The sequence below is a fragment of the Trypanosoma cruzi genome, genomic scaffold (genome assembly GCF_000209065.1).
Source record: "Trypanosoma cruzi strain CL Brener 1047053517131 genomic scaffold, whole genome shotgun sequence".
Lineage (NCBI taxonomy): Eukaryota > Euglenozoa > Kinetoplastea > Trypanosomatida > Trypanosomatidae > Trypanosoma > Trypanosoma cruzi.
The window spans coordinates 296,921-320,663 of NW_001849574.1; the positions used below are offsets into that span (position 1 = coordinate 296,921).

At 50.1% G+C, this 23,743-nt stretch overlaps 9 protein-coding genes across 9 annotated transcripts, besides 23 other annotated features; all 9 read left to right on the forward strand.

The window, feature by feature from the left end:
• Positions 1-1,059, forward strand: Tc00.1047053509059.10 (uncharacterized protein; the record flags this gene model as incomplete). The annotated part of the gene is made up of 1 exon (XM_805802.1): positions 1-1,059. A coding segment is annotated over one exon (1,059 nt), but the record flags the coding sequence as incomplete, so codon positions are not given.
• Positions 1-14,382: a sequence feature (heterozygous, non-Esmeraldo-like haplotype).
• Positions 1,978-2,016: a sequence feature (A-rich).
• On the forward strand, positions 2,264-4,276 carry Tc00.1047053509059.20 (hypothetical protein, conserved; the record flags this gene model as incomplete). The annotated part of the gene is made up of 1 exon (XM_805803.1): positions 2,264-4,276. One exon carries the CDS (start codon positions 2,264-2,266, stop codon positions 4,274-4,276), a length of 2,013 nt encoding a protein of 670 aa, XP_810896.1.
• Positions 4,455-4,517: a sequence feature (T-rich).
• Positions 5,186-5,208: a sequence feature (AT_rich).
• Positions 5,480-6,604, forward strand: Tc00.1047053509059.30 (calcium-binding protein, putative; the record flags this gene model as incomplete). The annotated part of the gene is made up of 1 exon (XM_805804.1): positions 5,480-6,604. One exon carries the CDS (start codon positions 5,480-5,482, stop codon positions 6,602-6,604), a length of 1,125 nt encoding a protein of 374 aa, XP_810897.1.
• Positions 6,608-6,664: a microsatellite.
• Tc00.1047053509059.40 (hypothetical protein, conserved) lies at positions 7,025-12,607 on the forward strand (the record flags this gene model as incomplete). Its single annotated transcript, XM_805805.1, has 1 exon — positions 7,025-12,607. One exon carries the CDS (start codon positions 7,025-7,027, stop codon positions 12,605-12,607), a length of 5,583 nt encoding a protein of 1,860 aa, XP_810898.1.
• Positions 12,619-12,662: a sequence feature (T-rich).
• Positions 12,833-12,868: a microsatellite.
• Tc00.1047053509059.50 (pyridoxal kinase, putative) lies at positions 13,023-13,925 on the forward strand (the record flags this gene model as incomplete). The annotated part of the gene is made up of 1 exon (XM_805806.1): positions 13,023-13,925. The coding sequence occupies one exon, from the start codon at positions 13,023-13,025 to the stop codon at positions 13,923-13,925; it is 903 nt and encodes a 300-aa protein (XP_810899.1).
• Positions 14,010-14,062: a microsatellite.
• Positions 14,110-14,138: a sequence feature (AT_rich).
• Positions 14,194-14,248: a sequence feature (GA-rich).
• Positions 14,353-14,405: a sequence feature (AT_rich).
• Positions 14,383-15,143: a sequence feature (areas merged during assembly that could not be assigned to a particular haplotype. This can correspond to areas where the two haplotypes were merged or to regions with more than two copies in the genome that were merged during assembly.).
• Positions 14,496-14,554: a sequence feature (T-rich).
• Positions 14,635-15,270, forward strand: Tc00.1047053509059.60 (hypothetical protein, conserved; the record flags this gene model as incomplete). The annotated part of the gene is made up of 1 exon (XM_805807.1): positions 14,635-15,270. The coding sequence occupies one exon, from the start codon at positions 14,635-14,637 to the stop codon at positions 15,268-15,270; it is 636 nt and encodes a 211-aa protein (XP_810900.1).
• Positions 15,144-15,157: a sequence feature (heterozygous, non-Esmeraldo-like haplotype).
• Positions 15,158-15,338: a sequence feature (areas merged during assembly that could not be assigned to a particular haplotype. This can correspond to areas where the two haplotypes were merged or to regions with more than two copies in the genome that were merged during assembly.).
• Positions 15,339-20,660: a sequence feature (heterozygous, non-Esmeraldo-like haplotype).
• Positions 15,401-15,424: a sequence feature (AT_rich).
• Tc00.1047053509059.70 (hypothetical protein, conserved) lies at positions 15,492-19,829 on the forward strand (the record flags this gene model as incomplete). Its single annotated transcript, XM_805808.1, has 1 exon — positions 15,492-19,829. One exon carries the CDS (start codon positions 15,492-15,494, stop codon positions 19,827-19,829), a length of 4,338 nt encoding a protein of 1,445 aa, XP_810901.1.
• Tc00.1047053509059.80 (hypothetical protein, conserved) lies at positions 19,980-22,247 on the forward strand (the record flags this gene model as incomplete). Its single annotated transcript, XM_805809.1, has 1 exon — positions 19,980-22,247. The coding sequence occupies one exon, from the start codon at positions 19,980-19,982 to the stop codon at positions 22,245-22,247; it is 2,268 nt and encodes a 755-aa protein (XP_810902.1).
• Positions 20,661-20,732: a sequence feature (haploid, non-Esmeraldo-like haplotype).
• Positions 20,733-21,684: a sequence feature (haploid, Esmeraldo-like haplotype).
• Positions 21,685-22,057: a sequence feature (areas merged during assembly that could not be assigned to a particular haplotype. This can correspond to areas where the two haplotypes were merged or to regions with more than two copies in the genome that were merged during assembly.).
• Positions 22,058-23,743: a sequence feature (heterozygous, non-Esmeraldo-like haplotype).
• Positions 22,508-22,591: a sequence feature (A-rich).
• Positions 22,871-23,743, forward strand: Tc00.1047053509059.89 (vacuolar assembly protein vps41, putative; the record flags this gene model as incomplete). Its single annotated transcript, XM_805810.1, has 1 exon — positions 22,871-23,743. A coding segment is annotated over one exon (873 nt), but the record flags the coding sequence as incomplete, so codon positions are not given.
• Positions 22,919-23,061: a sequence feature (GA-rich).

The window sequence follows — 23,743 nt, forward strand, 5'->3', positions numbered from 1 at the left end:
GTTTTCAATGCAGAACACATCTTATTATTTGGTGCGTCATGCCCGAAGGAATTGCCGGTACAGAGCGTCACATCCACACTCACCATCACGTTGTTGTGCAACAGCCAGATCAACGATGTTCGGCTTCTCATTCGACGTGAGCATCCCTCCGGTGAATGCATGTACTTTTTCAACTCCATCCGGTGCGCTGGCAAAGGCAATTCGTTTGGGCAGAAAGATGGATCAGAGGGCAGCGTCACGCGAGACGCATCTCCCGTGCGCCATGCGGAAATACAGGCTGTGCAAAGCGCCTTTATGGGGACCATGGAATCTGGCCAGCGTGTCAAGACCGAGCAACGTATCAGCAGTCGAGAGTATGCCACTCTGATTTGTAACCGCGACGCACAAAGGCATGATGTCGTTTTGAATGCTGTTCAGTTTATCCACGACGATGCGAGGTACGAGGTGACCACCATCGTAGAGCCGCCATGGGCAGCGGGAAAACAGGCATTGACGCTGGAGTGTGACGACCAAGAAAATGCGACATTCCCGTCGTTTGTCAAAGTGGACCGCGAGGTGCCGATTGACAGTCTCTCGACCGCTTTCCTGATATCCCACACGGAGATGGGGCCGCTTTACACATCACTTGTCTACGCCCCCGTTTTTACGCGCGGCATCTTGACGAGAGGAACACGTGCGGATGCGGACGGCAGCTGTGCCACAAGCGACAGCGGCCACCGGACCCCGCGAGCCTCGAAGCGGGATGTTGAGGATGAAGCGGATGAGAAGAAAAAGTTGATGAAGAGAAAGAAAAAGAAACGCGTTAAGCACACTGCCGTGACGGATGAGGACGAGTCGTTGCCTCTGCAGAAAGCAGAGAAGAAGGCGGATTTTACCGCCACTGTGGTAGAGGCAGTGGACGCAAGGGAAATCCCCCCAAATCTTCCCAGTCAGTCCAACTTGGGGCCAACTGACGACACACCGAACTCACCACCAGTACCTTCAGCATCAACAACTCCTCCTTTGCCCAGCGGTCCTCCCACCGCAAACCCTCGCGGGGCGATGACGGGGATGCACTAACGGCACTGTTTGTTGCCGCCATCACCAATGCTTACTCACTTTTAGATGTAACCGCTTAGATTCACCCCTTTTATTCATCAACTTTTTCTAATTATTATTATTTTTTCTTTCTTTTTGGGGTGGAACGCATTTTGTACTGTCGTTTTACTTTTTATTGGGCGTGTTGGTATATTTTTTAAAATCTTTTTCTTTATATTGTTGATTTCAATAACTGTCTTAGTTGGACTTTCCTTTTTTTTTTTTTTGGAGTTGTTTGCAGTACGCAATGACCACACCGTTGCTCCACTGACGGAGTGCATTTGTCTGTCTATATATATTGACGCTGGTGCGTGTGTGGCTATTTGGGCATTCATGAGGCAAGACTGCAATACACACATGCTTCGTACGGTGTGCCTGTTTGTTGTCTTGATTACTTTTACGTTTGTATGTTCTTACGCGTGTTTAGAGATGTTATTATTATTTTTGGATGAAGAGGCAGACACACACCGATAAAAAAGCGAAGGAGTACGTGCTGCTGCAGTGGAGGGGGGCGTTGTTCTGTTGTTCCATCATTCTGACATTGCCGAGATGAAGACATCAAACGGAAGAAAAAAAAAAACAAAGACGAAGAGGAGGCTGTCGCTGGCTGCACTGACGTTACTCCTTCCCTTTTATTATTTTTCTCCCCCTTCCTCTCTTGGTTTGTATTCAATGCGGGTATATATTTTTATATCTGTCTCTCTCTCTGTGTGTGTGTGTGTGTGCTACTTACTTGAAGCCAATTGTTATATTTTGTTTTTGTTTTTTTGTCTTCCTGCGGCGCCAGCAGGACGGGGGGAACGCAATTCTGCGTGGCGCTCTCATGTACTCTGCGCATGTGTCTTTTCTTTTCCGTGTCGCTTGTGGGTTGTGGGGCGCAAAGAGGGGGTGGTCGAGAGGAAAACACAAGTAAATAAAAAAAGAAAAAAAGAAAAAAAAGCCGTCAGTACACGTGACACACGGAAGGGGAGTCGCAAAGGAAAGGCGAACAATAAAATAAAACACACGCAGACACACAGACAAACAGCGGCAAAAGAGGGGGAGACAGAGTACATAGGGCGATCAACGCGTTGGAAGCAAAGGAAAAAAAAACAACAACAAGCAAACAAACAAAAAGAAACCAGAAGGTTCAAAAGGCGAGGCGACAATTAAAATTTGGTTGGAAATTTAAAGCAGTACGATTGGGATGGAAAACGGTGCGGTGGGGTTGGTGCCGATTGAATGCCTTATTTGTGCTGCGACATGTGAGGCATTAGCCGTCTTCAAATGTGGACACTACGTGTGCTATGTCTGCGGGCTGCACATTCACTCCATTGATCACGGTGTGTGCCCAGTTTGTCGAGAAAAGGGCGAGACGGTCATTGTGACGTGCACTCCGCCAGGTGAGGACGATGATGAGGATAAATTCAGCGCCGAATTGATTCGGACGATGGAGGACGTGTCCGGGTTTGACAGTCACTTGCAGTGTTTTGTGCATGGCAAGGCCTTGGCGAATGAACTGAGAAAAATGTACGAGTATGTCTGTCCTGTGCCCAAATGCTGGTGTAGGGGTGTGCAGGAACCTTTCTGTGAGATGTATCCCCTGCACGAGCATCTAAAGACGGATCACGGGTTGGGGTATTGCACCATCTGTCTTCAGCATCGATCTGTGTTCCTGTGTGAGCATCAGGTGTACTCGAAGGAGAACTTACGGTTGCACATGGACGGGGTGTGCCCACACGACTCTCCCTCTTTCTTGGGGCACCCATTTTGCAGATTTTGTCCAAAGACACGCTTCTACGACGAGGACCATCTTCTTGAGCACATGAAGCAGCATCACTTTACATGTGATATATGCAACCGTGGCGAGTTTCTCTTTAGGTACTATGAAAATCGAAAAAAACTTCTTCAACATTTTGAGCGGGAGCACGAGTTGTGTGATCACCCCGCGTGTGCATCGCTAGATCCAATGATGAGAGTTTTTGTCTCCGACTTGGAGTTGGCGCTTCACAAGCAGCGCGTGCATGGTGTTCGCTCGCGACTGGCGCTCTTCACGACAGATGCCTCTTCCACAAACCCGTCTAGCAGCCTTCCCACTAGCACCACGCCTGCAACGGGGTTCAACGCAAATGTCATCAGCATCACATTTGATTACGTGCACAAGCAGGAGACGGTGAAGTTGATGCAGGCATGCGCGCAAAGAGGCAGCGGTGGTGGGTTTAAGGGGAAAAGAAAAGGGGGCGGCAACAACCACATGGATTGGGTGCGGGGCGACGCACCTGGACTGCCGGTACATTTTCGAACTCGCGGTGTGTTGAAGCCGCTCATGCGTAAGGTTCGTGAAAGGGATGTGGCGCTACAAGCGACGTCGCATCCGAGGGCATTTGGTCTCTCGGAGAGTGCGGAGACGTATAACACAAAGAATAGGGTGCCACTGAACCCCACCGAGCTTCGGGGTGCCTTGGACGCCGTTCTGCGAGAAGAATTACCCGACTTGCACCGAATGGAAGGATTCCGTGAGTGTACGGCGGACTTTATGAGCGGGAAGATGTTGACGATGCGTTACTACAACTGCCTGCGAACAGAGTTTTTCCCATCTGAAAGCGCCTTTCAGAAGGTGTTTCCTCTGGTCGTTGCCACCGTCCCGCTTCCGGAGAGACGCGATGCTCTTGTGCAGATTGAGAAGATGCGAAACTCACCCGAGGTGCAGCATGCCCAGCGGATGCAGGAGGAGGAGGAGAAAAAGAAAAAGGATAGTGAGAAGTGGAAGAAACAGACCGAATACTTGGAACGCATTCAACAGGGGTCGAAAAGGCAAAAGGGGAATAACAGCGGCGGACGCAATGTGTGGCTGGAAAGAGGCAGTGCCGCTCTTATTAACCAGGCACACGGGAAACAGTCAGAGACACAAGAAAAAGAACAACCGCGGCAGCAGCAGGGGTCCCAACAGACTTTGTGGGGAAAAGATAATAAACATGCCAGTCAAAAAAGCGGCAATGAGCGTTCTTTGTCTGGCGATGCCACCAGTGCTCGTCCTACTGCTTGGGGTGCAGCGCAGGAACGGCAGCAGCCTCGCCTATCATTGCTTCCCATAGGAGCTGCGGGGTATTACCCGAACCCAGAGGATTTTCCGGCGTTGCCCACGAGGAACCCCTCTCGAGCACTGGGACTGCCACAAGCGAAACGAACCTCGCGACCGAATGCGTGGTACCGCAAATGAGCCTCAAAGAAGCAAAGAGGAGTGGTGTCTGGGGATGTGTATGGGCGTGTGTCTGCGCCGCTGATGAATGACGAGGATGGGAAAAAAGGACAGGGACGACGAATACGGTAAATGAGAGGGTTCCATCGGGCAGCATCAGAGAAAAACGGTGTTGGTTAATTGCCGCTGCCTTGGGTGATTCTCTCTTTTTTTTTTTCTCCCTTGTTTTTGCTCTTCATCGTTTTTCCTTTTTTTTTTTTTTCAGCGCTTCAATTGCTTTTACCCAGCGGTGCGTGTTTTTCACCCGTGGACCGGTGCCGCCGGTCAGCGTGGGAGAAAAAAAACGGGGAGGGGGTTTCCCATTGAACAAACATGGAAAAAAATCATATTGGAAACATTTAAAAGAAGAGAACGTCTTTTCACTACGACCCTTACAGTCTTTACTTATTACCGCCCCCATTTGAATGCAGACACACCGCCTTTCTTTTATTTTTGCCCCCCCCCCCCCCCACGGCACGCGCAATTGCTGCGAGAGAAGAATGAGGGATGCAGAAGAAAAAAAATGAAAAATGATTTGATTGAGCCACACAAACCCCAGTGCGTGTGCATTTAGCCAAATGCGTCACCTCATTTTGTGAATGGGGACATTCTGCAAACAGGAGGCGAGCGGGTGCGAGTCGACGGTGACGTGAATGAAGAGCGGCGCTGAGAGCGAGGGAGTGCGGGATCTCGGATTTGGGAGAAATGACGTTATGTGTTTGTTTATTTTCATTTTTTTATTTTGTTACCATTAATAGTGGCGCATGCGTCTGTCATGCGGTGCGACGTTAAAGTGATTTTCTGCCTTTGACGGGCCTCCTTCACTGGAGAGAAGGGGTGGATTACGCCTTACGCCTTTTTGCGGGGGTGGAAAACGGCTTGGGGTTGACGTTTTTTATTTTATTTTTATTTTACCCTTCTTTTCTGTCCATTTCTCTCCCTATTTCCACATTTATTTGCATACATTACTGTCTGACATGCACGCAACCACACGCACAAAGGTGAGGGGGGAAAAGGGAAGCCCAACAAGGCGGGAAGCAAAAGAAGAAAAGAATAAGAAGAAAAAACAACAGCAGGGAAGGAAGGAGCGAAGGCAAACAAAGGGGACTGGGCAGACGGTGTGTTGCTTGGATATTTTTGTGCATTTTGTCACGTTGTGTGTCGCTCTTGCAGATCTTTGTTCGAATGGATACGACGCTTTACAGTGAGGTAAATCGTCTCGAACGCGGTGACTTTCTTCTTTTTCACAGTGTGCAGCTCTCACAACACGAGCGTGACGTGCAGCGGTACTTCTTTGGATGCTACTTTCCGCGCTGGCGTGGGTTCTACCTGGAGGAGGTGAGGGATATGCCGGGCCCTCTAGGCTACAAGGTGCAGCGACACTTTCCTGCGTATCCCTTTGACGTGTATCTGAAGGACAATGGTGAACACTTTCTCACGGATGACTTCCAGGAGGGTTCTATATTCACTTTGGGAGCCTCGCAAAATCAGCGTGACGGCGACTCGAAGCGATATAAAGTAGTGCACTGCGACGATAGTCGTTTGCGCACGCGCACGGGCACGACTCTTGCAGACATTGGCAATGACATCACGACGAAGTTGAATCAAACACACCGTGTCCCTGGCGAGGTGATAGATCTCCTGCGTGAGATTAGAGATGCGTATGTTGTGTATGCCGGCAATGGCATTCCTGAGATTGGCATCAAGGCAATGGGACGTCACTTTCGCCACGTCAGCGAGGATGGAAAGCGGTGGATGTCGTTGGAGAACATTGGAAAGCTTGTTCGTGACTCTCGTGCCTTTTCCACCACATTGTCATTTGAGGACACGCAGAAGACGAATTCCACGATTAGCAATAATGCAAGGAGCATTCATGAAGCCTTTCCGCAGAATGAAGAAGGCTGCATTGACTATGATTTATTCATGGACTACGTTCGTGGGCCGATGAGCCAAAAACGGAAGGATGCCGTCTGGGAAATATTCCGCAAGCTTGACTTTGATGGAGACGGCTACCTCAACATCTTAGACATTCAGGCCCGCTACAATGCGCAGCAGCACCCTGTGGTGGCGGTGGAGAGACTCTTCTCCGCGGACAAACTGCTCAAGGGCTTCCTCACCGTTTGGGATGAGAACAAACAATACGGGTTGATCCCATACGCCGAGTTTATCGACTACTACAACGGCGTCAGCGCGGTAATTGCGGACGACTACATCTTTTTTGATATTCTCCGAAACCAATGGAAGGTCATGCGTGACTGGGGAGGGACGGTGGGGACGAGGAGAGGGAAGTGTGAGGTCCCGACGATGTAAACTACGAACGAAAAAATAAAAAAAAAGAAGGAAGCAAATAGAAAACAAACAAACAAACAAGAATTCAATTACAAATGCGTTGGGATAGATGTCTTGTCCGTGATCGGGGACACAGAGCCGGCCGGAACGCATATACCATGTACGCACTGTCCTTGGTTTTTTTTCTGTACTTGATTTTGTGGATGTAGGCTTATCTCGGAGAGTTTTCTTTTTTGTCGTGTTGTTGGTTGGGCGGTACATTTTGTTTTGTATGAATGATGTGTTGTCTGTCACTCTCCGGTCAGTGTCTCTGCTTCTTTTTCCGACTTTACTTTTTTTCTCTCTTCATCCCCCCCCCCCTAACCCACTTATTGAAAAAACGTAATGCCCCGCAGTCGCTTTTTCTTTAGAATATAAGTGTTGTGCCACCGCCTAATATACATGTCGGGAAAACTGGTGTTAGTGTGTCCCAACACCACCACCACCAACACTACCTCTTCCTCTTTCCACCACAGTTATTCCGATGCGTGCTATTTTATAGTCATGGAGCTTCCGGCAATGTGTGATGCTCGCATGTGTCAAGAGCATGTGAGATCAACACCAGGCAGGGGGCCGGATCTCGCACACGACACCATATTGGAGGAGGAAGTGAGCTGCAATGCACGAAAGAGCGGTGTAGCAACGGATCTTGAGAATGACAAGGGAGCAGCCAGGGAAGGCAACAGCGCGGGAGTCGTTGTTGTCATTACTGTGGATACCGTTTCTGGGCAACTTATGCACGCAGGTGTTCCACAGAAGGATCTTTTTGCTTCTGTGTCTGACGCCATGCGCGCAATCCCTACTTTATGCTCGCGCACATCCTTCCCATTTGAGGTGCGCGTTGTGTGTGAGTTTGTTGCGTTTGCCGGTGGTTGTCTCACAGAGGAAACCATAAATCTGCTTTTTATTGAATCGAGTACGCTAATTATGGGGGGTAACGGTACCACATTTCATGCTCATGCCTTAGGTGAGGAGGCCGGCCTGTTTTCCTTTTCGCCCATGAACCGCTGCATTCCGCCTATTTTTTCTGTTGACAAGGCAAGATGGGTCCACATCCCACTGCGAATTGCGGTATCAGCTCTTCAACAGCCTCTCACAAGTAGCGGTGTACATTCGTGGACGCTTGGCGATCGCAGTTCAACACCCTACAAATTGTTTTCTAGCGTCTTGGATGAAGATGCGATAACGCCGTACCTGTACTTTTCACCGGGTGTGGATGTAACACATTGCTGCGTCTTGAAGGAAGCGGTGAGGCGTTTGTTGGTTCCCTTTAAAGCGGGTAGAGACTGCACGAATTCACTGAATAGCAACATGGATTTGGATGGCAACCCTGTTTTGGCTCCTCCGCTCATCAATGAGTTTTTTCCACCGCTTCCCAAGCAAGCGGGCCGCGGTGCGTTGGGCCAATGTGATTGTCTTTGGAACGAGGAGCTTATTCGCTTTTGTAACGCGTTTGGCTTGGGGGACTGGTGCTGTCGATTGGCTCTTGGTTCATGTACCGCCATCACCTTGCCACACTCATTCAGGATTTCTTCTGTTGCCCTTCTTGTTGTTCGACTGAGTCGTCTGGCAATTTCCGGATGTTTCTATGATTACAAGCCATCATCTGCAAAGGTGCAGTTGGACTCTTATGTATCCGCACTGGAGACGGAGTTTCAACTGCTCATTTTGCATGAACCGTTGCAAAACCAAACAGATGAGGAGAAACTTGGGGCAATTTCTTCACTGACATGGCGGCGGGGCACGGATTTTGCTGGTCACAAGAACATTGTTGAGCAGAATGAGCGGGTTAAGGAATGCGCGGAGAGATTTTTAGATCCACTTCCGCCTTGTGAAGATCATGTGGCAGGCATTTTTGCTGCGTATTTGGAGCGGTATGGATCAGGGACAAAAGTTAGTTTGGCGCATGCGGGTACTGTGATTTTGCAGGAGGACAAAATAGCACGCGAGATGGGGCAAGTCGCAAGCAGCTACCAACGCTTCATTTCCCCTATAAAAACCAGGAAGTCGCCAGTGAAGAGGCGGGGCCTCCCTCCTTCATCGCCTAAAGGGCGAAATAACCTTGCAACAAATCTGGCGAATGTCGCATCGGGACGCCGAAACGATTTAGACGTTAGTGCGGTGGACCCAGTCTCTGCGAACAAGAGCCTACAGTCAATTCTTCAATTACTTGCTGGACATGTTAAGGCACATGGTCTTCGTCCTGTTGTTACTGTTGGAGCGCTATTTCCCGTGTTTTATTCTTGTTCTTCTCGTTCTTCCCTTGTGGGTATAAATTCTGACGCGGCATCAGTGAATGACGGTGGTGGATTCTTGCAGACCTTTTGGGGAAGGGAATCCCTGCACGTGGACCGATTTCAAATGGCAGACAGTTGGGTTCCACGTGTCTGTGTGAGCGATGATACACAGGTAAGCATCATCGCATCTATTATTGTGTCGGTTGGTTGGGTTGTGAGCTGGCTGTTCAGCGAACTTGATGAGGAGAGGGATGTGGCTCAATTACTGCTGGAGTCCAGGGCTTGGGTGCGGGATATCATTCTTTTGGTGGCCAACTCAGCGGCCGCCACTTCTTGCATTCGCACAGCTTTTTTAAAGCAGGAGGCGATGGAATGGGTATGGCGTTGTCTTGTGGAAATTTGCGAAGGAGCTCCAGTGGCGTTTAGCCCCGTGGTGTGGGCAACAGCACAGCGCATTGAGCACATGACTTTTCAGGCCAGGGAGAATGGTTCTGGGTCTTTTGACAAAGAGGAGCATGATGATCACAAGAGCGGTGTCATTATAAACAGGACGGTACACAAGTTTTTAATGACGTTTTTTCTTTCGGAAGGCGGTTTTTTCCCGAGGGAACTTGTGCAACATCGGATAGTTCTTCTCTCACACCCATCGCGGCTTTCATCTATCATCAACGTCCAAATGTTGGTTCCACCTTCGAAGATGCAGGGGTCCTCTGCAGAAACATTAGATGAGGAGGAACCTCCTTGGAATAACTCGCGGGAGGGGCTGTTTCCATTGACGCCCATGCGTCATTTGAACCCACCCGTCGAATGCGATGGGGAGTTCCCCCTTCTCTCGTGGTCGGGCAAGGGCCCTACACCGACGCTAAACATGCTGCAGGGCCTTATGCACCCATTTTCACAACCCCTTTGTATGCCATTGTGCTTTGAGGGGGTGGAATTTACCATTTCCTTGCCTTCTCTTTCGTACGTCACGCATGTGGCATTGCTGGTGGCGAATGCCGTTCAGATGGCGCCTTATGCCGCGGCACTTTCTATTTCTCTCTCAACATTTTGTTACGTGGGCCAGACGCACGAGAGGAGCGTCTTGGAAGATGTTCCGCTCCCGCTATGTGTTAGCAGCCGATCATCTTTTGGTCGGCAAATATCTCCGCATTTAATTTTTTTTGAGCTGCACCGCCCTTCCACTGAAGAGGCCCCCTTATCATTTGTAGAGGAGGTGGTGGCAGGCATTGGTACGTCTGGTCGCAGTTTCAATCAAAGCACGCCTGTTGTTGCACGTTATATGCGTCTCTCAATTCGCGGTTCGGGCTGCAATCCGATGGCGTTGCCCCCCATATTGGTGTTTGGCGAGCCTGTTGATTGTATTCCATGCGAAGAACTTCACGCCGTTGTCGGTTGCCAGACAAAATTGAGCCGCATGCTTTTTGCGGCCCGGTCGCTTTTTACGTGGGAGGCAGGAGACAATTTGACTGTTGAGTTCACAGACCCGAAGTCGCCTCTTTCTGTCGTGACGGCTGCGACTCAAGGCGGTGATGAGTCCGATAAAAGAAACAGCCACGTGGAAGAGGACCAGGAGGTGGGGGATGGGGAGAAACAGGGGACTGCAGTGGAAAAACACGCAAGCGCACCGCGGCTGGTTGGCACGTTGATGGCGACACACGGACGACGAGAGATGTACCTGATGAAGGTTAACAGCGTTATCCCAGCAGATCTTTTTCAATTGAATTTTGAATTGACTGTGGCGATGGAGTCGAAGCGGCTTCAGAGCCACGTGCGCCGCTTTTATCGTGATTTCATTTTGTACCGCACGGGTGTCCCACGTTGGGTCATGAACCCGGCATACCAGGTGCTCCCGCGCTCCACATTCCATCGCTCACAGCTCCCAGAGGAGGCAAAGGATACGGAGTTCATTAGGTACCGACAGAAGAAACGGGGTGAAAAGAACGGGGAGTTTTGTGTCGCTACTTCCAGTAGCGCTAGAGAAAAGAAAAAATGTCGGATGAAAAACGAAGAGCGAAAGCGATGCGCTCTTTGTCTTCGTGTGTTCTCGTGGTTCTCGGGCGTCAATGAGTGCGACCGGTGCCAACGCCATGTATGCGAAAAATGTCTGTCGGAAAATCGTGTGCGTTTGCCTGAGCTTGGTATTCACGACAGCACCGCTTCTGTTTGCCTGGCGTGTTTGAAGAAAGTTATGCGGCTTGAGGAGACGCTGAGGGGTTTTCTCTGGAGTGAGGCTCTCGGTGAGGTGGAGAGCGAAGTTGAAAAGGAAGAGTCGATTGATTTCTACGCACGCTGCACAAAACCCCAACTGGAGTCGGTCCTGGCCCTGTACCCCCTTCCCTTACACAGCAGCTACGCGCATGCAAGCGTCTTGAGGAATTGTGACAAACGACCCTATCAACTGACAATGCACCCACTGACACGTGTTGTGAATGCGCCTGGTATGGACGACGAAAATAAAACGCTCTTTGAAGAGGTACTCGGGGTCATGGGATTCAACAAAAACCTATTGAGATGGCGTTGTGTCACGGAAGATGAATGGACGGATTCCATTACGCGCGTTAGCCGTCACGTGATTCTTTTGCTTCCTCATGGAGCTGCGGTCTCGCATGGGATACTGCGATACATGTTATCGGGGAACATCTGTGGAAATATTGAAGTTCAACTATACTTGGGGAACTCTTTGCATTCCCTTGAGCCATTTTCTGGAGCAGATATTGGCAGCCCTGGTGTCTCTCATGATGATGTTGATGGTGTGTCTGGTGTTGGCACTTTGAGGGAGGTGGTGCTGCAACGCGAGGAGATTAATTCGTTTCGAGAGGAAGAGGGGAAGGTGATATTTTCAACGTCAACCCCCGTTACGAATACGATTTCCAGAAATACTGGTATTGGTGCCGCATCTACAAACGGTACAACGACGCATCTGGCTGCTCTCTTTTTTATTGGGTCTGTCAGTGACCTTTTACTTTTGTACGTGGATCATTTTTCCCTTTGGGGTCAATTCACTTCCGAGGTACCACAAGTGAACTCATCGTACTACAATTGCACTCCTGATCTCTCGCGCTATGGCAGCCTTTCGACGAACATGGTACACGGTACGAGTGGTGTGTTGGGTATTGCCTGTCTTCCCCGCATGCTTCCCATGACACGCCTTATCCCGTTGCGCAATGTTACAGTGCACAACTGTGAAAAAGTCCTGGTCGAGTTTGACTTTGGTGTTCCAGCGACAGTGTGCGGCTTTACACTGGAGTTGTACCACCCCGCCGTGATGACGGGAGGACACGACGGCATCGCAACGGCACTGCGTCTTATTGGCGTCACAGCCTCTGGCTACCGCGGCAACATGGGTATATTTAAATTGCCGTGGCCTCCTCTTCCTTCACTTTCATCCTCCTCGTCATTGTTGTCTGATGCAAGTTTGCTGGATATTTTTTCATACGCGTACAGTCTGCCCTCAACCAGCCACAGTGTTGTCTCGGTGCTTGTCGAAGTGGTTGAGTGGCGGCTCGCGCCTTCTGCCGTTGGCAGGGATAAAATGAGGAAGTGGGGGAGGATGGGCGGCAGCTCCAGAAGTCACGGCGGTGGTGGTGGGTTGGAGAAAGGCCCTGAGCCCGAAACTTCTTCCCGGCGCGGTATTTATTTGGGGAGGTTGCAATTCTGGACAAGTGCCAATGCGGATACACAGCGCATGGTGTGCAGCCACACGTACATCCCCATTCATGCCGCATTGGACGACTTGCACTGCTAGCTTATTTATCATTTATTTTATTTTTTATTTTGTCTTTTTTTTTGTTATTTCTTTTGCCTGCGCGGCGGCGATTTTTGCGCGTTCCATGAGTGGAGTTTTTTTGGAATGCCGTCACGGGCCCGGCAACGCGTACGCAGGAAATAACAACCAACAACAAAGCGAAGAAAGAAGGGATTCAATTGAGACGAGTCTTCTTCGCACATCACTGCCAGTAATTATAGCGCCTCTGTTTCTTTCTTTCTTTTTTTGTTTGTTTGTTTGGGGGTGCATGGGCTTCGCGTGCGTCTTCATGCACCAACATGATATCGGCATTTGATTTTAGTTCTCTGGGGAAAAGAGCCTTTTTTTTCCTTTTTTGCTGCTTTGATGCCGAACATTTCAGATTTAAGCAAACAATAAAAGATAAATAAATTCCATGAGCGAAGAGAAGACGATTCTGTCGATCCAATCGCATGTGACCCACGGCTATGTGGGAAACAAGGCAGCATCGTTCCCACTGCAGCTGCATGGGTTTGACGTGGATGGCGTTAACACGGTGAGCCTCTCGAACCACAGTGGCTATCCCATCATCCGCGGCCATCGCATGGACCTTCAGGAGTACGAAACCCTAATGGAAGGCATGCGTGCGAATAACTTCTTACCCAGCTATCGCTACATCATCACAGGGTACATCAACAATGCCGATATTGTGAGGAGTATCCGTGACACGGTTAAAGAAATCCGCACGCTGCGTGAGAAGGAAGGAAAGAAGCTTACGTTCTTCTGCGACCCGGTTATGGGCGATGATGGCGTCATGTACTGCAAACAGGAAGTCTTAGAGGCGTACAGGGAGCTTATTCAGTGCGCAGATGTTGCAACTCCGAACTACTACGAGGCAAGCCTGTTGAGTGGCGTCAATGTAACGGATATGACGACTGCCTTGCAGGCAGCCGACTGGTTCCATGCGCAGGGCACCCAAAATGTTATTATCAAGTCCTTCCGCATGAAGGAGGACCCTCAAAATTTGCACTTTCTCTTCTCTACCATGGCGGCGGGTGGTAAAACACCGCAGCGGTTTACTGGCGTTGTGCCCTACCATGAGGGACGCTACACCGGAACTGGCGATCTTTTTGCGGCATCCCTTTTGGCTTTTTCCCACCAGCACCCAATGGAGGTTGCGGTGGGAATAGCGATGGGTGTCCTGCAGGACGTCATCTTGGCGACGCGCAACGAAGGTGGTGACGGCACGAGTTCCCTGATGAACCGCGAGTTACGCGTGACGAAGTCGGTCCAGTCACTCCTGAACCCTGCCACTGTGGCTGAAGTGAAGCCGATGTGATTGGCGTCCGTATTTGATAAACATTTTTTTCCTGCCAACGATGATTTGATTCTTACCATCATGCACAAATATAAGGAAGCAGGCATATATATATCAACAAATAAATACATGAATACATAAATATCAATATAAAAATACGTCCAGTGGTAGCCATGCATGGGGAGAAAATGAGGGGAAAGACACGTTTTTTTCTTTATTATTATTATTATTTAAGTGTTAACTCTTGTGCCTCGCACGCATTTTTTAGTAATTATGTAAAAACGGCAAGGAAAGAGAAAAAGGGAAAGAAAGAAAGACGGAGAGAGAGAGAGAGAGAGAGGGAGGGGGTAGTTATTTTTTGTGTTAAGAAACGTTTTTTATGTTGTGCCACTTATTTTTTTTTTTTTTTTGGAAAATGTAGACACAAGCTTCCTGCTCCATTTGTACGTTTTAATTGATATATTTTTCTAAAATGAATTTATTATTATTATTTATTTTTATGAAGAGGTACAGGTCTTTTATCACTTGCAATGACGGATGGTAGGACGAATATGTTTGCGTTTGAGAGCGAAAGTAAACGAAGAGGGCTACTTTTTTTTCCCTTCTATCCATCTCTCTTTCTCATTTTCTCTCTCTTTTTTTTCTTTTTTGGGAAGCATAGTGAGGGGGGCGGGCGGCGGCATCTTATGGTCAAGGCGCCAGCGAGTCGTGTGGAGCATTTTTTTGCACAATGACGGCCGACCTCGTTTTCTGCGAGGTGAAGAAGGAGCAGGACGGCGGAAGACACAGCGCTGTCGTGGAGGCGCTGGAAAAGTGGTGCTTTTTGCCCTACCCGGAGTGCACCCGCAGTCGGCTGGAGCAGGTGAATATATTTTTTGTGGCCTCCTGCCGCACCCCAGCGACGGACACGACGGAAGGTGCGGAGGATGTTTCGTCGGCAATGGTCGGCGTGGTGGGGGTTGTGTGGGTGCCTCTTGCGCCCGGCGCCCAGGTGGAAGGTTACATTCAGCTTGTCCTTGTGCTGCCAACGCATCGCAGACGCCACATTGCACAGCAGCTGCTGCGACGCGCCTTGCGGCTTGTGGAGGGCGGCGACCCGAGCAGAAAGATTGTCCGGTGGCGGTTGCACACAATGACGCCATCGCAGCAAACCACTGCTTACCTCCGCAGGGTGTTGCCCGACGGCGATGACTCGGCGTCGCGTGAGCAGTTGCTGGAGGAGATGGAGCGGCTGGTGGCTGCTGTGCCACGCGTGTACGAGACCCTGGGGTTTGACATTCGAAGGAACATGTACGCGTACTACGACAACTCCGCAGACGCGGTGGAGATGGTGAAGGTTGTGCAGGGAGCGAGAAAACGCTTCTGACCTTTTTTTTTTTTGAAAGAGGGTGGAAGAGGTGCAAAAGACAAAAGGAAAAAAAAACGAAGAGTTACTAGACGACACTCAACTCGTTTGATGACTGTGGCCGACTTCCTACGCGTGTGTTGACGTCGTGTTTATTTTTTATTTTATTTTATTTCTACTGCCCTTTTTCTTTTTTTACTGTTTTGCGTCAGTTAGGAGGTGTTGTGTACATCCACCCAAAAATGCCCGTCCCGCTGAAATCCTTCACGAAGTCCAAGTGGCTGGCGTTTTTTGCGGAGCTCACGGCGAAGCTCGCGCACCACAACGTGATGGTGGTGATGGAGGGATGCGAGGTGATCAAACGTCTACTCGTGTCACGCGTGTCCGTCGCCGCCTTTTTGGAGGAGGGCGAGCTGCTAACGCATCTTGTGGATATAATTGCAGGTGAGATGCTGTCTAGTGAGCGCCGCAGCGGGAGGCCACCGCTTTTTATGGCTGAGAAGCTTCTTTTTACACAACTCGAGACACTTTCCCTCTTTATTGATATGATGCTTGCACTACACGCGGATAAGAATCCATATTACTGCCTGCTGGTTTTGGCACGTGCCGGGGCGATTTTGATGACACTTGTCAAATTGTTGCAACGGCAGCACCCACGTTTTTTTGGGATCATCGGGACGATGGTGAAGTTGCTTCTGTCGTTACCGCTCGGGCGGGAGGTACGGGGCTTGCCGCTCAATGAAAGCCAGTCAGTTGCGTTCACATGCCATTTGCAGCAGCTGCAGGCGGCGGTGGCCCAGCACGAGGAAATTCTACAGGAGACGTTTGAAACTCTGCAGACGCTATGCTTTGCTACGGACGGCCCGTTGCGTTACTGCAGTCACAGTCTGTTGAACATGGCAGTGCATCGCCTTCGACGTTTGAAAAAACGGAGTAAACAAGGCAGCAGCGCTGGAGAAGCGTCCTCTTCAAGGCACGAAGTTGGGCTGAATAGAACCGAATATATTCCTGCTGACAATTTCATGGAAAGCAGTCTCAGAAGTCATGACGCAACGTGTCTTGCCGCGGATGAGACTAAAATATCCATAAACACAGCCATGGATGGGGAGGATGCGATACTCGAGGAAGTTGCAGATGTTTCCATTCCTGAAGAGGAGTACACAGACTGCTTTGATCGCCTGTCAAAAGCCGGTTCTCATGAGGAGTTTTTGTTTGTGATGAACCGTTTGTGGTGCATAACCGTGGCGGCTGGAGATCAACTGCAGCGTCGGTTTACAAGCCTTAATTTCAGCCGGGCATTTAAACGTTTTCTTGAGACCATGCCATCCAACCAGCAGGATCAGGTGGTGTTTACCTCCGTGCTGCTGTGGTTATCGCACATGATTTCTGGCTTTCACCTTCGTAGCGAGACGCGTGACAGCATCGCGTCTGTCGCTGGATCCTCGCTCATAAAAATTGTTCTCCAAGATTTGAACGCTCGGGATATGTTACTGCCACAGCGGGATGCATCGGATCTCTCCACCATTGACACATCCACACACGCCGCAAGCGCCGTCTCCACGTCTAGAGTTAACATGAGTGCATCTTCTCCGATGCGGTGCGAGAGACCCGGCGGCCTTGTGGAACGGCCATCGATCTCACTTGTTGTTCTCTCCTTTCTTCTTATTGCCGAGCGTGCGTGTGGGCCGCAGGAGATGGGACAGTGGATTCGTGACGCGGGTCTGTTTGCTCTGATTGAGTCCCTCATTCGAAATGTGGAGCGGACCAAATCTGCGTTGATTGACACGCCGACTACAGTTGACGGGGCACTGTCGGACGAGGTGTATCTTGCCTGCGCCATGGCATCTACGCGAACGGAACACACCACTCTTGCCGCCCTCGCCTGCAAACTTCTCTCGTCTGTCATTTGGAATCATTACATGGTGCTAAATAAATTGCTTGCGCCAGAGACCCTTCAAATGTTGCGGTCGACAATCCCGCTTTTGATGACGATTGGCATTCACAACCCGACACTCACATCTGCCATTGAAAGTGTGTCTGGATCCGCCATTCATCACTTACCCAGTTGTCAGCGTGCGTCACGCCATACTTCCTTGGGTGAGTGCAGTCTGGTGGCGTTGGATGCCTGTTTTTGGCTCATGGAGTTTTCTCGGATGGATGCGGTGTGCCTGAGGGATGTCATCCCAACGCTCCCAGCAGTCTCGCGGGCAACGCGTCATAGTATTCATCCGCCTCTTCGCGCCTCCGTCTACCGCTGCCTTTCGCGTCTATGTACTTCGTCTGCAGAACTTATGACCATCCTTCATGAGATGCCATCGGTCTTGAGCGCCGCCGTCAACAGCGTGTTGGAGTACACGAAGACCGCACCACAATGGGAGGCGGCAGCTGCAGCAGAGTGGTTGGCGCATGTCATTCGCATCGCCTCCAGCGACGCCAAGGTGGAGCAGAATTTCGATTTTATCCAGACGGCGCTCCCAGTTAAACTGCTGGAGTTGGCTTCTTCTAATGGCATTACATACGCAACTGCCGCCATGCTGTCCTTGATGACCTCTCTCTTTGGGCAACAAGGTCGCTTGGCTGAGTTTCACCAGAATACTTTTAGCAACGTTCTTTTGCCCTATGGTAAGCGATCACTGGAGTGTTGGTTGAAACTTCTTCTTGTGGCGACGCAAACAAACGAGAAACTGGAGCATGTAAGTGAAACGCCAATACCAGCGGCGACAACCACAAAGGATGCACTCTCACGATTCTTGAGCGGTATTGAGGGCATTTCGGTACAGTTCTCTTTTGTTTGTTCGCTGGCTCAGGGACTGCTTTTTCTCTTTGCCTCCAATACAGTTGTGAGGGAACAAATTTCAGACGACGTTATATGCGATTTTATCATAAGTGTCTTTGCTCTTCCGTTGCCGGATGACATTTTTGACATGTTATCATCCCGCTTCGGCGTGAGGGTGGAGCAGCACAGGACGTTGGAGGATTCTTACGAGGTCATGCTGCAGTGGGTGATGGAGTTCTTTTCTCTTTGGTTTACTCCCGCCAGTCGTGCGGAGAAGAACCCACTCAGCCTGCCGTCCAAGTTTTTTACGCATGTTTGTAAAGTTATAAGAAACAACCGCCTGTCACAGCGGATTCGCGCACATGTTTGTTCCTTCGTCTCCGGCATTGTTCTTGTGCGATGCGATGCTCTCTATGAGGCGCTCGCGGCGTCTAGTGGCGATCTCTTTGTGGCATCACTTCTTGTTCATCCTGCTTCTTCTGTCTGTGGAATGCAGTGCCGCCTTTTATCGCTTTTTGCGCTGGCGAATGATAAGGCGCACGAGGTTGGCTGGGTTGCCGCAAAGGTGACGGAGCTTGACGGACAAGTGCAGGCATTGAAGAAGAATGGAGGCATGGTAGGGGGAGACGAGATGAATTCTCTCGTAATGGCGCTTTCATTCGTGAGTAGCGCCCTGGCCTTTTCTGAGTGTCGTGCCCTGTCGCGGGACGTCAGGCAATCGTTTTGCTCTTCATTTCGCATTTTGTTGGGCTACGAGACGACTCAACGTGCGGCCTTTCAGGCGTCTGCGGCACTTGCGCGCAGTAATGAGGGGCGACGCTGCCTCCTGCATGAAGTCTGTTCCACCGGCGACTCGCTTTCTCGTTCATGTTTTGGCCGTATTTTGGGTGTCACACTTGGCGTCTTGCAATCGGGTGAACACCTGAAGCTGCAGAAGGAGAACAACGACGCCATGAAGCATGTTCCCTTGGGCGAGCGGGAGGCATTAAGGGCAGCTGTCGTAATTTCTGGATTTGATATCTGCGCCACGGCGTGTGGGAAAGGCGGGGTGCCTTTTACGCATGCTGTGATGAGATTGAAGGGTGTTGAGCATATAGAGTCTCTCTTTCTGAAGCACGAACGCCAGCGTGTGCCGACACCGTTGGGTCTATTTCGACTTTTAGCGGCGATTTCTTTTCAGTTGGAGGCGCAGCTTGCCATCGTACGGCGGGCGGAACTCATGACAATTCTGATAGAGACTGCAGGAAGCACAAATCACACAGGGACTTTGTCTTTGTTGACGCTCCGCAACCTCTGTTTTAATTCCACTTTAAAGACGCAAATATGTCAAGACAGTCGCATTCTTCTTACATTTAAGGCAGCCTTGATGGCAATTCCATCGCCGCAAACTGGGACGCACGAAAATAGCAGCCCCAAACCAAAGGATTGCATGAAGATTGTCCTCTCCTCACCGAATGAGGTGGGGGAGAAGCGGGCCTCTCTGCAAACGTTTCTGGAGCAGAGAATGTCGTGGCAGTCGAGAAATTCAGAATGTGTGAGCAGTATAGATGATTCCTTAGGAGACCTGGATATATTTCGCCGTCAGGAGTTGGCTGTGACAGCCTTCTGGTCCCTCATGTACGACAACCAACGGGGGAAGTCATATGTCCGCGGTGTTTTTAACCAGTCACCGACCGTGAACATAAACAAACTTTTGACGACTTGCTCGGGCCTTACCGTGTGCGCCCCGGACTTTGCAAAGTACTCGGAGAAGATGTCAGAGGCCATTGGAAACATCAAGTTTTTGGGAAAGGGTGCTATTTGAGTCCAGGCGCCATAGGGGCCGAGGTGAGTTGACAATCGATGTTGCATCGAGAGGGTTGTGGGGAGAGGGGTGCTAGCTTCCATAGATATTGACCGATAGGGAACGGCGGATGAAAAGATAAAATGGAAGAGTTCCAATTTCAAAGCATAGATGTTTTTCGAGTATAAACCATTCCTTGAGGGCGGTGGCATATTATTGACTGTTCTTCTTGTGTTCGTTGTTTCTGTTTTTTTTTTTTTTTTTTGTGTGTGTGTGTGTCTTCTCCGTTTACTGAACGTCACGACGAAGCGGTTTATCAACGCGATGGACCTTCGCGACGCATTCCTTCTTACTTGCCGAAATGGAGGCATCTCTCCGTATGTGCAGAAATATCTTTTACTTTTTTTTTTCTTCTTTTTTAATTATTTTCTGTTATTTTGTTGGTTTGTCACACAGCAACTCTTTTTTTGCTTTCGGCCTTCTGCATCTGTTGGGGGTAGGGGGGTTTATTTTCTTTCTTTGTGTGTCAAGGGCCGGGGGTGGGGCGAGCGAACAAACGCGACGGGTTTTTCTGACAAAATGGCAGACGCCGCAAAGAAGGCAGCGGTGCTTCTTCTTGTGCGCCATTTGCTTGCGCGCGAGGGGGTAGACACCGGCGTTGAAACTAAACCGCTGCCTGAGAAGTACGAGGACCTCCGCGATGGGGCGATTCTGTACCGTATTCTTGCTCGCATATCCCCACAGACCTTTCCGGAAGCCGACGAGATGACCAAACAGGCGCCGTCGAGCCGTCAGAACTGGGTGGTGCGGAAAGGGAACCTCGTGGCACTTGTGCGGCACATGAACGATTATGCCCATCAGTTTCTTGGCGCACCGGAAACGTTGAATCTTACGCTTCTTATAAGCCCAACGGAAATTGCAAATTTACCGGAGTTGAGTGAAGAATCAAAGACGCCGTTGGAACTTGAAAAGGGCATGGAATGTTTGATGGAACTGACAGATATTTTTGTTGTGATGGTTGTGCTCAGCGGTGATCCCGCAGTATTGCAGGCGGTGAAGTCGCTACCACACGCGGAGCAGGTGGTGTTGTCCAACGCAGCAAAGGCGTGTATTACAAAGCACGCGCTACGCCCTCGACGGCGTCATGAGACACTAGCATTGGAGGATTCTTTGAAGTCAGGCCTCCATCGCAGCGTCACAGCAGGTTGCGCTGAATCTTCGTCACACGCCGCACATCTGTCTTGCTCACTCGTGGGTGAGGAAGCCCTAAATCATCAAATTTTACAGCTTCGTCGTGGGCTGGACGACGCAAACGCCAAGGTGGTAGAGCTGGACTCCAAACTTCACCTCGCTCTCACGGAGAGGCAGGAATGGGAGTCTAAGTACAAGAATTTACTCGCAGAGGCGGAGCTCCGGCGAATGACCGCTGCAGGTGAAGACCACTTGCGGCAGCTCTTAGCAAAAAAGGAAGAAATTGTTCAGAAGCTCACGGCTACTATTGAAGATCAGAAGAAAAGGATTTCGGCCTTCAAAGAGGCCACGGCGGCACAAGAAACGGCCTTGGGTTCCTTTAGACGCAAAATTAAGCACACAGAAGAGGAGCTGATGAAGAAGAATGTTGAGAGGCGTGAAGCTTTGGACAAGCTCAGTGTCGCTGAACGGAGTTTAGCTGCTCAGATGAATATCCGAGCAGAGCTGGAGAGACAACTGGAGGACCTACGCACAGAACTGGCTCTTGCAAACGCTCAAACTCATAACGGCATGGAAAATAGTGAGGCGTGCTTAAATCGATCATTTGGTTCAGTGAACTCCGTTGATCGTGTTGTGCAGCTTGAAAACGAATTGGATGAGGCACGGAGTCAGAAGGAGGCGGCGGAGAGGCTCCTCCAAGTTCTTCAGCGACAGGTTGCAGCCTTGCCGTCTGAAGGATTTGGATCCTCTGCTGCCATGGGCGCGCTAAAGGCCCAGTTGCGACAGGCCGAAAAAGAGAAGGAGGAATTGCGTAACCAGCTGGCTGCAACGATCGCGAGGTTGGAAGATGCACAGGGCTACTGGAGACGCCGCGGCAGCACAAGTTTTGTTGATAATGAGACAGAAAGCCCCTTATTAGAAGGAAAGATTGGGGGAGAGAACGCCGATAGTCCGTCCGGACGGGAAGAGACGGATGCATCTGGCCAGCAGCATCGCCCATGTGAGAAACAAGATGGAGTGTCCCGGGAGAGGACTTTACTTGGCTCCACCCTGCTGCTTCTTGGGTATCGCAACTTGATGCTGCAACAGCAACTCACGATGACGAGTGGCGGTAAATTCACCGCTTCTGGCGATGGAGAGAAAGAAAACAACGGTGGGTTTGCAGGGAACACCGGGTCTTTTTTGACACGTCATCGATACGAGGTGGAGCAAGGCCTCCTAAGGTCTGTCCTGAGCCGTGGCGGCTAATATTACTAATCAAAACGAGGGAAAAGACAGCTCACCCCTTTGATGTTTCTGCAGGCTTGATTGGTTTCTCTCGTTTGAACTTTCGAGTTTATGTGCCCTTTTTTGTTGTTTACTTTTGGCTTTAACGTTTCTTCGGGTTGAAATTGAGGTTGTTTGCCGCTTTTTTTATTACCATGGGAATTATGTCGTTTGGCTGCAGATATCTTAATTTGCGTGTTGCTGGTATGACTGTGCGGGTCGAATGACTGCTCTTCCCTTCCAAAAGAAACAAAAAGCGGGCGTGAAAAAAAAAAAAAAAAGAGGAAACAAAAGCCGAAACGCAAAAAAAAAAAAACAACAACAAACCTGCCGCGGTGAGTTTCTTTTTACTTTGTGTGTGTGTGTCTGTTTGTGTGGGTATTGTTGTTTTCCTTCCCTTCTTGACTTGTGGGCTTAACTTTGCCTTTTTCTTTTTTCCCTTTGGGGGGTGATGGGGTGTTTTTCTTTACACGTGTTTGGCACCCTGACAGAGGGTGTAGCGTGGGAATACATACACATACACACAGGGAGGGAGGGAGGTGGAGGAGCGTCAAGGGAATAAAAAGGGAGAGAGAGGTCCTCGGACTGGTTGACGCTTCCTTCCAATGGACTTACATGATCCTTCTGAGGAAATAAATCAGCAGAGCGAAGGCGAGGATGACAAAGGGTACGAGGAGGTGATTGAGGAGGTGGAGGTGGAAGAGGAGTCATATATTAGTGGGTCGTACGAAGAAGCATACGATGAGGAAATGACCGATGACGAGGAGGAGGAGGAACAGAAGGAAGACCAGGAGAATCTTCTCTCATTTTCAACATTTCCGCTGGAAGCGTTACGCGGCCAGCACATTATGGTGGCGGTGGCGTTCAATCGGTTCATTGTTATTGGCACCAATCGTGGTGTGGTGGCATTGGTGGAGGGGTCTGGTGTGGTGCTTCGCATGCTCAACAATCACATCGACCCCATTAGTGACGTGAGCTGCGACATTATGGAGGAGCATGTGGGTTCCTCCGACAAGGCGGGTGTTGTTACTGTGCAGAACCTGAGTGACGAGCAAGATTTTTATCGAAGGGAGTTTGATGTTCCAATTTATTCAATGGCACTTCATCCAAAATACAGCCGCAGTGAAGATCGAGCCATTCTTTTGGGTGGCGGTGATAAAGTGATGCTCATTACAAAAACGAGAATTTTAGGCCACCGAAAAATCACCATTTTGCAGGAGCGGCGTGGAAAGGTGTACGCGGTACGCTGGTGTGGCCCCGAGTTGATTGCCTGGGCAAATGATCGTGGTGTGCAGCTCTATAGCTATACTGGACGGGCGATGGTGCATTTTGTATCTAGACCCGTGGACTCATCAAGACTGGAGTTTTACCGCTGCTCCCTCGTGTGGGAGGCCCCTCGTACACTTACCTGTGGATGGGGAGACTGGGTTCAGGTGCTTCACGTCTACGAGCTACGGATGGAGGAACCGGTTGAGATG